The 15,784-nt window shown below is 39.3% G+C and overlaps 1 protein-coding gene across 1 annotated transcript in view; it reads left to right on the forward strand.

The window, feature by feature from the left end:
• LOC138439575 (probable maltase-glucoamylase 2) overlaps positions 1 to 13,676 on the forward strand; it is a 96,100-nt gene extending 82,424 nt beyond the window's left edge. Inside the window, exons 46-49 of the mRNA XM_069588598.1 lie at positions 3,237 to 3,286; positions 7,788 to 7,961; positions 8,307 to 8,576; positions 8,697 to 13,676. Of these exons, the coding sequence (XP_069444699.1) occupies positions 3,237 to 3,286; positions 7,788 to 7,961; positions 8,307 to 8,576; positions 8,697 to 12,260 (4,058 nt within the window). The 3' untranslated portion in view covers positions 12,261 to 13,676. The remainder of the gene's footprint in view (positions 1 to 3,236; positions 3,287 to 7,787; positions 7,962 to 8,306; positions 8,577 to 8,696) is intronic.
• Positions 13,677 to 15,784: the final 2,108 nt, after the last annotated feature.

Here is a 15,784-nt window from a genome sequence, read left to right on the forward strand (position 1 = left end):
GGAACAACAGACTGGTTCCAAATAGGAAAAGGAGTACATCAAGGCTGTATATTGGCACCCTGCTTATTTAACTTCTATGCAGAGTATATCATGAGAAACACTGGGTTGGAAGAAGCACAAGCTGGAATCAAGATGGCTGGGAGAAATATCAATAACCTCAGATATGCAGATGACATCAGCCTTATGGCAGAAAGTGAAGAGGAATTAAAAAGCCTCTTGATGAAAGTGAAAGAGGAGAGTGAAAAAGTTGGCTTAAAGCTCAACATTCAGAAAATGAAGATCATGGCATCTGGTCCCATCACTTCATGGCAAATAGATGGGGAAACAGTGGAAACAGTGTCAGACTTTATTTTGGGGGGCTCCAAAATCACTGCAGGTGGTGATTGCAGCCATGAAATTAAAAGACGTTTACTCCTTGGAAGGAAAGTTATGACCAACCTAGATAGCATATTCAAAAGCAGAGATATTACTTTGCCACCAAAGGTCCATCTAGTCAAGGCTATGGTTTTTCCAGTAGTCATGTATGGATGTGAGAGTTGGACTGTGAAGAAAGCTGAGCGCCGAAGAATTGATGCTTTTGAACTGTGGTGTTGGAGAAGACTCTTGAGAGTCCGTTGGACTGCAAGGAGATCCAATCAGTCCGTCCTAAAGGAGATCAGTCCTGGGTGTTCATTGGAAGGACTAATGCTGAGGCTGAAACTCCAATACTTTGGCCACCTCATGTGAAGAGTTGACTCATTGGAAAAGACTCTGATGCTGGGAGGGATTGGGAGTAGGGGGAGAAGGGGACGACCGAGGATGAGATGGCTGGATGGCATCACCAACTTGATGCACATGAGTTTGGGTAAACTCCAGAAGTTGGTGATGGACAGGGAGGCCTGGGGTGCTGCGATTCATGGGGTTGCAAAGAGTCAGACATGACTGAGCGACTGAACTGAACTGAACTGAATTCTTTGTTATTGGTGGTGGTTGAACCATTAATTATACAATGTTTATACACCCCACCCTTTACCCACTAGATGCTAAAACTCTCCAGCTCCAAAACGTAACAACCAATGGGTCTCTAGATAACTGCTACATGTTTCACCAGCAGAATTGCTGCTGGTTGAGAACCAATGTTTTAAGGGAATCTGGAATCCTTTCCAGCTTCCCTGCTGGCTCAGTGGTAAATAATCCTCCTGCCAATGCAGGAGACGTGGGTTTGATTCCTGGATCGGGAAGGACATGGTAACCCACTCCAGAATTCTTCCCTGGAAAATCCTGTGGACAGAAGAGCCTGGCAGGCTACCATCCATGAGGTTGCAAAAGTTGGACACGACTTAGCAACTAAACAACAAGAATCCTTTTATACAGCTTGAGCTGATTAGGACTAGATGATTAATATCATATTGGGTTTATAGCACCAAAGTTAGTGTGCAAAATCAGCTCTCTATGGGCAATATGTTTCAAAAATAGGAGGGAAAAAACAATTTTCTGTAAAACTTTGTTGTTGTTTAGTCACTAAATCATGTCCGACTCTGTTTGTGAGCCTATGGACTGCAGCCCACCAGGCTCCTCTGTCCGTGGGATTTCCCAGGCAAGAATACTGGAGTGGGTTGCCATGTCCTTCTCCAATAAAATCTTAGGTTCCTACAACAAATATATTCTAGCCTTAAAGTTAAAAATTAGTACTCCCAGCAAGTTTTAAACTTTTTACACTGTTTAAGGTCTACGCAGAAGCACTTTTCCCTTTTTCACCAGCCCTAGAAATTAAAATTTAAAATATGAAGATACAAGTATAGATTTAATTTAATTTTTCTCTTAACTGTTTGTAATTATTTTTAAAAATTTACTTAGATTTAAGAAGATTCAATAGTTAGGTCAAAGTTAATCTTAAATAGCTTATATGAACAGAATCTCATTCTTTAAAAATTTTATATTAAAACTGCTAAAATAGGCTATGGTGTTTTCTTATGTTCACTTTCTAGCCAAAGCTCAGTTTAAAAATAAGAGTTTACAAGTGTTCATTTCCACAAGAGTGGAGTTAATTTAAAAAACAAAGACTATTATTGGGTTCAGGGAGAGACTATGTTGGCATATTGATTAGAGATGAAATGTTGACTAGGGCCAAGAATAAAACACAAAATGAAACTGACTTTTATGAAACTGGCATTTAGCCACATAAGGAGAATGAGTAAAGCAGATATCAACTGAGGAGTATTTCAAAGAGGAGATGTGTGGGCAAAGAAGCTAAAAATCTTGACCATCATGATGAGCTATTGAAATTTAATATAATTTATCATTGGTGATTTTGAAAGGACCAGATTCAGTGGGGAAAAACAAAAGAAACACAGGAGCTGAAGAGTGGTGGATATAGGATTGAATTACGAGTTGAACACACAGATGTAACAAGCTGAGGCCAGAGGCCTTAGGATCTGGAACACTGTGGAAGGATGAGCTAAGGGTAGGGACAGAGGAGCCAGGAAGGTAGAGATGATGATGACTTTGATGATGATTGTGAACAACAAATTTTGAGCACTTATCAACACAAGTGGCATGTTGTAGACCTCATTGCCTTGAGCTGGGTATTATTAACATCTCCAGTCTACAAATGATGAAATGTTAAGTAATTTCCCAGAGTTTTCACAATAATACAAAAGTGGAAATTTGAATCTATGGCAATGTCTCTTGAGAGCACAAATTCCTAACCACTCTCCCCAATTCTAAGCCTTTATTGTCACAGCCATGTGACTTCTCAAGGCTATGCGCTTGCTCTGTGTTAGTTGCTCAGTTGTGTCCCACTCTGCGACTGCATGGACTGTAGTCTGCCAAGCTCCTCTGTCCACAGAATTCTCCAGGCGAGAATTCTGGGGAGTGGGTAGCCATTCCCTTCCCCAGGGGATCTTCCTTACCCAGGGATCAAAGCCAGGTCTCCTGTACTGCAGGCAGATTCTTTGCTGTTGCAATCAGTAGCCTCCATGCTTTTTCACCTATGGTGTCTATTAGTTCAATCCAGATTCTCTTGTATTTGCAATCTCCTGATGCTCACCTCAAAAATACCCTCTTCCATAGGTACATCCCCACACTAACCAGGGGTGAAATATTCCCTCAGCTACTACCTTTAGTGCTGCTCTACAGAGGTCATGATTTGTCGATCAGTACTTGGGATCCCAGTGAAATATTTTTTGACTGCATGAAAGATTATCTGCTATTGTTAAAACAATGAGTAGTTGCTTATTCTTTTTTCTTGCTTGCAGATACCTTTGAAAATGGAAACTATTTCTTGGTAAACTTTACAGCAGCTCAGGTAAGACTGTTTTATTGAATTTTATAAATCCTTTCCCAGTTAGCTATAGATTGAATATAATCAGTGAATGGTATCATATCCCACATCTTCCTGCCTTTACATTTACAAATCAGATCTACTGACATGAAAATAAGGAAGAAACAGTTCTTATTTTGACAATTGCCCAGTATACCATCACTCTATTAAAAAAAATTGTAATTCATATAATGCTGGGGAAAAAAAATGAGTCCTTGAATATATGACATGTTTTTAGGAAATGAGACACTTTCTGGCTGATAAAAATTTGAAGGATAAATGCTAGATTGGCTATCTGTTACACAAAAATGGTGCAAAAACAACCTCATGACTTCATAAAAAACAACCTCATAACTTCAGCAGCATGTAGTAATTAATGCTTATTTAGCTTATAACTTTGCAGTGCTTAGATGGTCTAAGCTGGGCTTGGCTGATCTTGGCCGGCTCACATTCATCTGCAATCAGTCATGGGAATGTCTGTTTGCTCCGGTGATTATATATCTGGAGGGGGCGGTCACATGTTGGAGGTCAGCTGCTCTTGGATGATCTAAGATGGTCTTATGCGCAGGTCTGGGCATGACATTTCCATGATTATGAAAGAGGGCAAAAACAGAGGTGGAAAAGCCTGAGTGAGGGCTGTCTGAAATCTCCATTTGTAGTAAGTTGGCAATAGGCAAAGTCATATGGCTAACCCCAACAGAGGTGGGATAGAATGCCCCATCCAGAGAGGGAGGTCACTGCACAGTTGCATGGAAAAGAGGATAGATAGGGAGGGGCAAATCATTGGAGGTCATAATACAATCAACCTACTAGGCATGTTAAATGATTCCATGGATAATCCATATAGTTTTAATGAGAGTAGGAGGATCATTCTCTATCAAACCTATAATCTGCTTCTCTCTAATTTTTACTTGTGGATTTGACTAAGGAATAGTATAACATAAACCTATTGTGTTTCTTCTACATAACAGTGCTTCAAGTGTTTGAAGGTATCCGTCACATACTCCTTCTGTCTTCTTGGAATTATACATCTCCAGGCTAACTTCATACTTCCTCTGTTTTGTGCCTACCCTGGTTTCCAGATTAGCTTATTCTGTTTGGACTAGATTAGTCTAGATTTCTCTTAAAACATGGTCCCAGGATTGAGAGATTATCTTAGAGCTGCACTATGGTATGCAATGATAGTCACTAGCCTCATGTGGCAATCAAGCTTTTGAAATATGACTAGCTTAATTTTAAATATTTAAAAAGATTATAAAATATCACATTCATATTTTATGTTAAACGTATGTTAAAATAATAATACTTTGGATGCGTGTTAGTCCCTCAGTCACGTCCGAATCTTTGTGACACCATGGACTGTAGCTTGCCAGGCTCCTCTATCCATGGGATTTCCCGGGCAATAATACTGGAATGGGTAACCATTCCCTCCTCCAGGGAATCTTCCTGACCCAGGAATCATACCTGGGTCTCCCTCATTACAGGCATATTCTTTACAATCTGAGCCACCAGGGAAGCCCAATATTTTGGATATATTGGGTTAAAGAAAACATCATCAAAGCAATTTTTCCTTTTTCTCTTGTTAAATTACATATATAGCTTGCATTATAGTCTGTAAGACAGTGTGGACTTTCTGTTGCCAAAACAAACAAACAAACCCAAAACCAAAAACTCAAAACCTCAGTGGCATGCAACAATAAATACTTATTTAGTTCATTACCTAACTCTTAGCTCCTTTTAGCTAAACTGTTTTCTTACTGTTATTGCATCACACTATGCATTTTTTTAAACACGTGTATCAAATTACCTTCATAGACATTATTATTGGGTCATGATGTTGACATCCTGCGTTTGCCTTTCTGAAACAAAATGCAAGACTTTGTATACTAATTAGGCATGTAACTTCTCTGCTCTTAGTTTAAGAAAAGAATTGAAGATTATATCATTTCCTCTGAAAATATTGCTTTTTAATGAAGCTGTTCATCTAGAAGTCCTGGATTTTAGTTCTCTTCCTACTGCTAAATAGTTATTCAAGCTAGGGAAGATAGTTCTCCTGTTTCTTGATTATAATATATTTGGTTTCTCATAAATGTTAATATCTTCTAATGCTAAAATTCCATTCTTCTGTTATTCCAAGGTAGTGATAAATGGATTCTTATTTCTATGTGACGTTTGATGGAGTTTTCCTAAGGATCAGTGCTTTGACATGAAAGCGAGCTTCCCCTGGGAGTAATTTTTATCAGTGGTGTTCTGGCTGGTATGAGGTTATGGGAGTTGGTGGCTGATTTGTAGCATTTGTTAATTTCTGTGTGTGAAATCTCCCATCACGTTACTCAATTTCAGGCTATCTACTGGCTTGCGAAATCCCAGACAATTTGAAAATAAGCTCTCCCAAATCATAAGAGTTAGCTCCAAAACATCCATTTACTTCATATTATATTCCTTTTTCTTAATTTTCTCTTGATTCTTATTGCTCAATCAGTCACAAAAGTCTGGTTAATTCTCCATAATGCCAACTGAACATAATTTTCTTTCTACTGTTGCTATCAGAGTCTAGGAGTTTATAGTTTCACTCTACTGCAGCTGTCTCCTTAATTGATTGCATCAAGTCATCATCTTAGGTACTTAACCAGTAATTGCCCTGTTCAGTGCCAGCGTGAACTCAGGAGCCCGTGAACTCAGGGCCTTTGCCAGGTGTCTCTGCCTCCCTCCACCCCATTCCCTTTCCTGTTCATTTTGTCTTCATCAGCTCTATCCGTCTTCCCAGGACTTCTCACGTTCCACGTCGTTCCTAAGTCCTTTCTTGGCAACCCTATTCCCATGGTGATTCTTTTTATTTTCTTTTAACACCCATAACAAATATTCATGATGATTTTCATTTAGGCCTTAATCTTCTAACATCTTGTGACTTCATTCACATTATGGTAACCCATGTGTTGATACTCAATATAGTTGATAATTTAGATTTGTTGCAAACTATCCTTAGTCTATGCTAAAGCCTTTGACTGTGTGGATCATAACAAACTATGGGAAAATTCTTTAAGACTTGGGAATACCAGACCACCTGACCTGCCTCTTGAGAAATCTGTATGCAGGTCAGAAGCAACAGTTAGAACCGGGCATGGAACAACAGACTGGTTCCAAATTGGGAAAGGAGTATGTCAAGGCTGTATATTGTCACCCTGCTTAATTAACTTATGTGCAAAGTACATCATACTAAATGCCAGGCTGGATGAAGCTCAAATTGGAATCAAGATTGCTGGGGGAAATATCAATAACCTCAGATATGTAGATGACACCACCCTTATGGCAGAAAGAGAAGAAGAACTAAAGAGCCTCTTGATGAAAATGAAAGAGAAGAGGGAAACAGCTGGCTTAAAACTCAACATTCAGAAAACTAAGATCATGCCATCCGGTCCCATCACTTCATGGCAAATAGATGGGGAAACGATGGAAACAGTGACAGACTTTATATTTTTGGGCTCCAAAATCACTGCAGATGATGACTGCAACCACAAAATTAAAAGATGCTTTCTCCTTGGAAGAAAAGCTATAACAAACCTAGACAACATACTAGAAAGCAGAGACATTACTTTGCCAACAAAAGTCCATCTAGTCAGAGCTATGGTTTTTCCAGGAGTCATGTATGGATGTGAGAATTGGACTATAAAGAAAGCTGAGCACCAAAGAACTGATGCTTTTGAATTGTGGTGTTGGAAAAGACTCTTGGGAGTCCCTTGGACCACAAGGAGATCAAACCGGTTCATCCTAAAGGAAATCAGTCCTGAATATTCATTGGAAGGACTGATGCTCAAACTGAAGCTCCAATACTTTGGCCACCTGATGCCAAGAGCCAACTCACTGGAAAAGACCCTGATGCTGGGAAAGATTGAAGGCAGGAGGAGAAAGGGATGACAGAGGATGAGATGGTTGGATGGCATCACCGACTCAAAGGACATGAGTTTTAACAAGCTCTGGGAGTTGGTGATGGACAGGGAAGCCTGGCATGCTGCAGTCTATGGGGTCGCAAAAAGTCGGACATGAGCGAGTGATTGAATTGAATGACTGATCCTTAGCCTAGGGACAAGTTGCCATAATCGTTTATTTATACTGTGCTAAGTCATACAGTGCTACGCACAGAAGTTCATCATGATTCCAACCATATAAATGCCTTTAAGCTGTACAACCTTGACCTTCTCATTTTCTCTCCCAGAGCCTCAGTTTTCTCATCTGAGAAACAGACATAAAGATTTTTTCTTTTCAAAATCATTGTAAGAATTAGTAATAATGTAGTTAAAAAGCTTTCATAATGTTGACACACAAACCTGTTTTGAGCACCTCAAATTTATTGTCTTAAGTACTCAGGAAGTATGTCTTCATGAAATATTTAAGAATAAAACCAGCATTTTTGTTAACATTGTAATATAGAATTTAATCTATTAACAGATGTATTATGTATATTTTCCTCTTTATACATTCTTTGCAGAGTGTACTGCAAATCCAAATGATACATAATAATTATTTGAGTGACACTAATTCACTGAAAGTTGGATATATTAGTATCTGGGGCATAAACTCTACTGATATAACACAAGTGACTGTCTCCTATGACAATCAACAATTTATGGTGATGAATTTCAAGAGTGACCCTTACAATCAGGTATGTCTTAAAGGAATGCTATCATATCATACATTAATTTTATTTTTCTGTAAAGTTGTTAGCACTATTGTTGTATTTACTTATACTTGAAAGGTTATATATATTTGCAAATGTTGACTCATATTGTACAGTGCACATTAGTGATCCTCTCAGGATAGTCCAGGGATCAATGATCAATGATCTGATGGAATCCTCTCCATATGTTTCCCAAAGAGATTGTGCTGTGTGTTAGACTGGTCTTAATAAGTTGCATTGCACAGTTGTTATACTGTAATGTAAGTTTTAACTTAAATGTGATATTTAACAAATTTTAAAATACCAACTTCATCTCTTCTTTTCTGGCAGACACTAAATATTCAACTGACTGATAAGATTATCAGCCTGGAAAAGTTAACTGAGGTTACTTGGATTCACGGTGGTCCTATAGTTTCTACGACAGCTATGGCGAGTACCTTCCCAATGAGCTCTTCATGTCCTTCCGCAGCTTCTACTGCTGCTGCTGCTTCTGACACCACCAGTTCCTCTGCTTCAAGTGGCACTGGTACCAGCACCGCTGAGAGCACTAGTGCCGCTCTTCCTACGACAACCACTTCTTTCCCAACAAGCGCTGCTGAAGTTTCAGCTGGTGCTACTGTTGCCAATACCAGTGCATCTCTCCCTACAAACACTGCTACTGAGAGCACTAGTGTTATGCTTCCCGCCACAACCATGCCTTACCCAACAAGCGCTACCGAGGTTTCAACTAGTACTACTGTCCCTAATACCACTATACATTTCCCTATTAATACTACTACTGATAGCACTGATATCACTCTTCCCATCACAACCATGCCTTACCCAACAAGTACTGCTGAATTTTCAACTAGTACTACTGTCCCTAATACCACTATACATTTCCCTATTAATACTACTACTGATAGCACTAATGTTACTCTTCCCATCACAACCATGCCTTACCCAGCAAGTACTGCTGAAGTTTCAACTAGTACTACTGTCCCTAATACCACTATACATTTCCCTATTAATACTACTACTGATAGCACTAATGTTACTCTTCCCATCACAACCATGCCTTACCCAGCAAGTACTGCTGAAGTTTCAACTAGTACTACTGTCCCTAATACCACTATACATTTCCCTATTAATACTACTACTGATAGCACTGATATCACTCTTCCCATCACAACCATGCCTTACCCAACAAGTACTGCTGAATTTTCAACTAGTACTCCTGTCCCTAATACCACTATACATTTCCCTATTAATACTACTACTGATAGCACTAATGTTACTCTTCCCATCACAACCATGCCTTACCCAACAAGTACTGCTGAATTTTCAACTAGTACTTCTGTCCCTAATGCCACTATACCTTCCCCTATAAATACTACTACTGATGGCACTAATGTTACTTTTACTGTCACAACAATGCCTTACCCAACAAATGCTACTGAAGTTTCAACTAGTACTACCATCCCTAATGCTACTATATCTTTCCCTATTACTACTACTACTGATAGCACTGATATTACTCTTCCTATCACAGACATGCCTTACTCAACAAGTACTACTGATGTTTCCACTAGCACTTCTGTCCCTAACACCACTGTATCTTTCCCTATAAATACTACTACTAATAGCACTGATATCACTCTTCCTATCACAGCCATGCCTTACCCAACAAGTACTACTGATGTTTCAACTAGTACTACTGTCCCTAATACCACTATTTCTTCCCCAATAAATATTACTACTGATAGCACTGATATCACTCTTCCTATCACAGACATGCCTTACCCAACAAGTGCTACTCAAGTTCCAGCTAGTACTACTGCCTCTAATAATACCACTATTTCTTCCCCAATAAATATTACTACTGATAGCACTAATGTTCCTCTTCCAGTCACAACCGTGCCTTACCCAACAAGTACTGCTGAAGTTTCAACTAGCACTTCTGTCCCTAACACCACTGTATCTTCCTCTATAAATACTACTACTGATAGCACTGATATCACTCTTCCTGTCACAGCCATGCCTTACCCAACAAGTACTATTGATGTTTCAACTAGTACTACTCTCTCTAATACCACTATTTCTTCCCCAATAAATATTACCACTGATAGCACTAATGCTCCTCTTCCCATCACAACCATGCCTTACCCAACAAGTACTGCTGAAGTTTCAACTAGCACTTCTGTCCCTAATGCCACTCTCTCTTTCCCTGTAGATACAACTACTGATAGCACTGATATCACTCTTCCAGTCACAGCCATGCCTTACCCAACAAGTACTACTGATGCTTCAACTAGTACTACTGTCCCTAATACTACTCTCTCTTCCCCAATAAATATTACTACTGATAGCACTAATGTTCCTCTTCCAGTCACAACCATGCCTTATCCAACAAGTGCGACTGAAGTTTCAACTAGTACTACTGTCCCTAATGCCACTCTCTCTTCCCCTGTAGATACAACTACTGATAGCACTGATATCACTCTTCCTGTCACAGACACGCCATACACAACAAGTGCTACTGAAGTTTCAACTAGTACTACTGTCCCTGATATCACTATATCTTCCCCAATAAATACTACTGCTGATAGCACTAATATTACTCTGCTAGTCACAACCATGCCTTACCCAACAAGTGCTACTGAAGTTTCAACTAGTACTACTGTCCCTAATACCACTCTCTCTTCCCCTGTAAATACTACTACTACTGATAATACTCATTTCACTCTTCCTGTCACAGCCATGCCTTCTTACACAACAAGTACTACTGAAGTTTCAACTAGTACTGCTGTCCCTAATACCACTATTTCTTCCCCAATAAATATTACTATTGATAGTACTAATGTTCCTCTTCCTGTCACAACCATGCCTTACCCAACAAGTACTGCTGAAGTTTCAACTAGTGCTACTGTCCTTAATACCACTATATCTTCCCCTATGAATGCTACCACCGATAGCACTAATGTTCCTCTTCCTGTCACAACCATGCCTTTCCCAACAAGTGCTACTGAAGCTACAACTAGTACTACTGTCCCTAATGTCACTATATCTTCCCCAATAAATACTACTGCTGATAGCACTAATGTTCCTCTGCCAGTCACGACCATGCCTTACTCAACAAGTGCTACTGAAGTTTCAACTAGTACTACTGTCCCTAATACCACTCTCTCTTCCCCTGTAAATACTACTACTACTGATAGTACTCATATCACTCTTCCTGTCACAGCCATGCCTTCTTACACAACAAGTACTACTGAAGTTTCAACTAGTACTGCTGTCCCTAATACCACTATTTCTTCCCCAATAAATACTACCACTGATAGTACTAATGTTCCTCTTCCAGTCACAACCATGCCTTTCCCAACAAGTGCTACTGAAGTTTCAACTAGTACTACTGTCCCTAATACCACTATTTCTTCCCCAATAAATATTACTATTGATAGTACTAATGTTCCTCTTCCAGTCACAACCATGCCTTACCCAACAAGTACTGCTGAAGTTTCCACTAGCACTTCTGTCCCTAACACCACTGTATCTTCCTCTATAAATACTACTACTGATAGCACTGATATCACTCTTCCAGTCACAGCCATGCCTTACTCAACAAGTACCACTGATGTTTCAACTAGTACTACTATCCCTAATACCACTATATCTTCCCCTATGAATGCTACCACTGATGATAGCACTAATGTTCCTCTTCCAGTCACAACCATGCCTTTCCCAACAAGTGCTACTGAAGTTTCAACTAGCACTTCTGTCCCTAATACTACTATAACTTCCCCTAAGTATACTACAACTGATAGCACCGATATCACTCTTCCGGTCACAGCCACGCCTTACCCAACAAGTGCCACTGACGTTACAACTAGTACTACTGTCCCTAATACCACTATGTCTTCCCCAATAAATATTACTACTGATAGCACTAATGTTCCTCTTCCAGTCACAACCGTGCCTTACCCAACAAGTGCTACTGAAGTTACCACTAGTACTACTGTCCCTAATGCCACTCTCTCTTCCCCTGTAGATACAACTACCGATAGCACTGATATCACTCTTCCTATCACGGATACGCCATACACAACAAGTGCTACTGAAGTTTCAACTAGTACTACTGTCCCTGATATCACTATGTCTTCCCCAATGAATACTACTGCTGATAGCACTAATGTTCCTCTTCCAGTCACAACCATGCCTTTCCCAACAAGTAGTACTGAAGTTTCAGCTAGTACTACTGTCTCTAATACTACTATATCTTCCCCTACTAACACTACTCGTGTCTAGCACTGATTGTATTCTTCTTGTCACAATCATGCCTTTCCCAGCAAGTGCTATTGAAGTTATTGATATGAATGTTCCTAATTCTATTGTGCCTTTCCCTGCAAATACTACTACTGCCAGAACTAGTGCTACACTTCCTATCACAGCGACTTCTTTCCCAACAAGTACTACTGATACTAGCACGGGTACTCCTGTTCTTATTACCACTACTCATTCTTCAACAAATACTATTGCTACTAGCACTAATAATACTCACCCACTACACTGTATTCCTACAGATATTGCTGCTGATACTACTAGCAATAGTTTTCTATTGTGACTAGTTTCTCTGAAAGTATTTATGATAAGAACACTACTTTTGCTACAGTAACCTCTCCTCTTACAGTAACCCCTTCTCCAACTGCTAGCCTTGGTACTGATGCTCTGATTACAAATTATCCTTCCCCTACAATGTCTGGGGACAATAGTACTAGTAATGCTTTTTCTGCAGTGACTACTTACCCTTCATAAACTCACGCCATTTGCACGAATACTCCTCCTGTGACTACTTTTTTTCTGTATGTATGGGGGCTGCCAGCAATGGTAATATTGTTCCTGATGAGTACTCTTTCTTCTCCAAGTACTGCTGCTATTAGTACTTATTTAAGAGATAATACTAGATTGTTGCTGCTCCCTCTAATGACTGAATTAACTGACGAAGTGCTAACTCTTCCACAGACCAGAAATCACCCAGACAGAGATGAATATGTAAAGATATGACACAGGGGAGACAATCTCTACCCTGAGATCAGAGTTCATAGTTTTGTTTGCTTTGTCTTCTACTTACCAGCTTTCCCCTCCTTGTTTTACTATCTAGACTCTCCTTCAGTGTGTTAAGACTTTCAGCATGTTCTTGGACTTTCATACCCACAGTCACCATTTATTCCTGATCTATTATTTCCTAAGATCACCCCTGTGTATAGGCTCATGGTCATAACCAAATATTGCCATTTAGGTGCTACTGAAGGCTTAACCCTAGGACAGTATTTTGAAAATGTAGTTTGGGAAACCAGGGGAGACCCCAGAACTCTTTATGGGGTCTACAAGGTCAAGCCTCTTTTCATATAAATACTCTGGTGTTTTTGCCATTTTCACTCATCCTCTCATTGATATACAGTGTCACTTTCCAGAGACCACGCTCTGTGGTGTCCCAATAGATGAATACGGAAACTAATACAAGAATCCAGTTGTCTTCCATTAAGCCAGACATTAAATAGATTTACAAATGATACAACAATGTCATTCTTCTCACTAACTGTTTTTGCTTTGAAAAATATAGTGGCCTTTCATTCAAAATATATTATTTATGTCAACATGTATTTGATATATTGTTATTTTTAATGAATGAAGAAATAAATATTTCGCAAAACATTTGACAAATGACTCCATTTTTCTTAATGCAGCAAATGTTTGGAGATATAATCCACCCAAACAAAACACAGGGTCTTCACTAAATTTGAAAGTAAAGTGGTGCTGAGACCAAAAGTTTGAGAATCACTTCCCTAGGACAACAACGGCCTAGTTTCACTGTCAGGTCCTGGGAAAATATAGTGTGCAAACAAAACAAAGCAAAACTCATCATTCTAAACGATATCAACGGACTTGCTCCCAGGCTCCCTCACGTGTATCTCTATTGAGGGAGCTCCAAGGCATTTCTCTTGTTGGCACCACAAAACCTGATCCTGGACAAAGAGCTCTGTGTCCCATGGCACATGGACCCTGTGGCCAGGCTGCCACACTGGGGCAGATTCATTGGCCAAAGGCTTCACTTTTTTTCTGAAGCCTTTGGGACTTGAAACACTGAAGAGGAATTTGTTCAAACAGCCATAGTTCTCGAGTTACTGAACTTCAATCCCTTTGTGTATATACATGGATTGTAATTATAAGCATGGAACTTTGAAAAGGTAAGTGCTCCCTGAAAAAAGAACAACAGCCCCAAACAACAAATGCAGAGCTATATTGAGAACAGATAACCAACAAGTCCTGCTGTGTAGCAAAGGGGACTCTGCTCAATATTCTCCAACAGCCTGAATGGGAAAAGAATTTTTAAAAGAATAGACACATGCATATGTATAATTGAATCACTTTGCAGTATATCGAAAATTAACATACGACTGTTAATCAACTAGACTCAATAAAATAAAAAATCATGATCGCATAAGCAGCAACAACAAAAACAGAAAAGAAAGACAATCTGGCCTTACTTCAGACATTTGAAGAAACTCGAGAATTGAAACTCCAGTCCATGCACAAGATGTGGTCCTGGAACCAGGTTCAGAAAACTGGGAGAGGCAAGAGGTGAAAGAAAGCATTAGCTTGCTGCTTCTGAGTCTTAAGCTTTGACGACACCTTAGTCGTCATAGTCTTAAGATGACACCTATGCTTACATCTAAAACACATGGTCGCCTTCACTGGACCAGTTCTGGAAGCACCACCTGTACAGATTGGTATGGGGACAACTGCTGCCGGTGGACACCATCGTCTATTACTTGTCTCAGCTTCCTCATCTACGAGGTTGAGTCAACATTGGAAATGCATTTTCATTCTCTAAAACACTATACAACGTTTTATTATGATGATTACATAATCCCTCGAGTGTTCTTATATCTATTTAAACTTTTTCACACAGTAGTCAAAATCTCTTGCTTAGAAAAGCTGACATTTTTCTAAATTGAATTTTTTTCTAAGTAACTCTTTATGCGTCTTTAAAATTTTTTGCTCCATTTTCATACTTTCTTTGTATAGATCTCACGCTTATTTCTTTTTTAAAAATTAACATTTTTGTTTTGAAATAAGCTTGGAGAAAAGTTGCAAAAATAGCTAAAGACCTTCACTATCCTTTTCACCCAATTTTCCCAAATATCATCCACAAATTGTAAATTATGTACCATATTTACTCTCTCTCACACACACACACGTGTATAATTTGAGAGTTGTAGACACAATGTCTCAACATCACAAAATGCTTTTGTATAAATTTCCTTAAAACACGAGGACATATTCTCACATAATCACAATATAATCAGACAAGTCAGAAAGTCGATGTTCATACAGTGCCACCATATGATGCAGAGACATTAGTCAAATTTTGCCAATCATCCCAATAATGTTGTTTATAAAGAACACTAAACACGGACTTCCCTGGCAGTCCAGTGGGCGTCCACTGACCTGGACATGGGTTCAATCCCTGGTTGGGAAACTAAGATCCTGCACGTCTTGTGGCACAGCCAAAAACATTTTGAAAAAGAAAAAAAAAAAACCTAAACAAGGATAATGACAAGGAGCACATGCTGCATTTGCTTAATGGAATTTCTGTTTGTTTTCAGTCTTCTCTCCTGTGGAACTATTCCTCAGCCCCTCTTTTTCTCCTTTGATTTTGATGATTACAAGTCAGATCTTTGTAGAATATTCCTCATTAGGGGTTTGTCTAATACTTTCTCATGATTATATTGAGGTTGTATATTTCTTGGACAGATATAACATAGAGT

The sequence above is a fragment of the Ovis canadensis genome, chromosome 4, assembly GCF_042477335.2.
Source record: "Ovis canadensis isolate MfBH-ARS-UI-01 breed Bighorn chromosome 4, ARS-UI_OviCan_v2, whole genome shotgun sequence".
NCBI classification, from domain to species: Eukaryota; Metazoa; Chordata; class Mammalia; order Artiodactyla; family Bovidae; genus Ovis; species Ovis canadensis.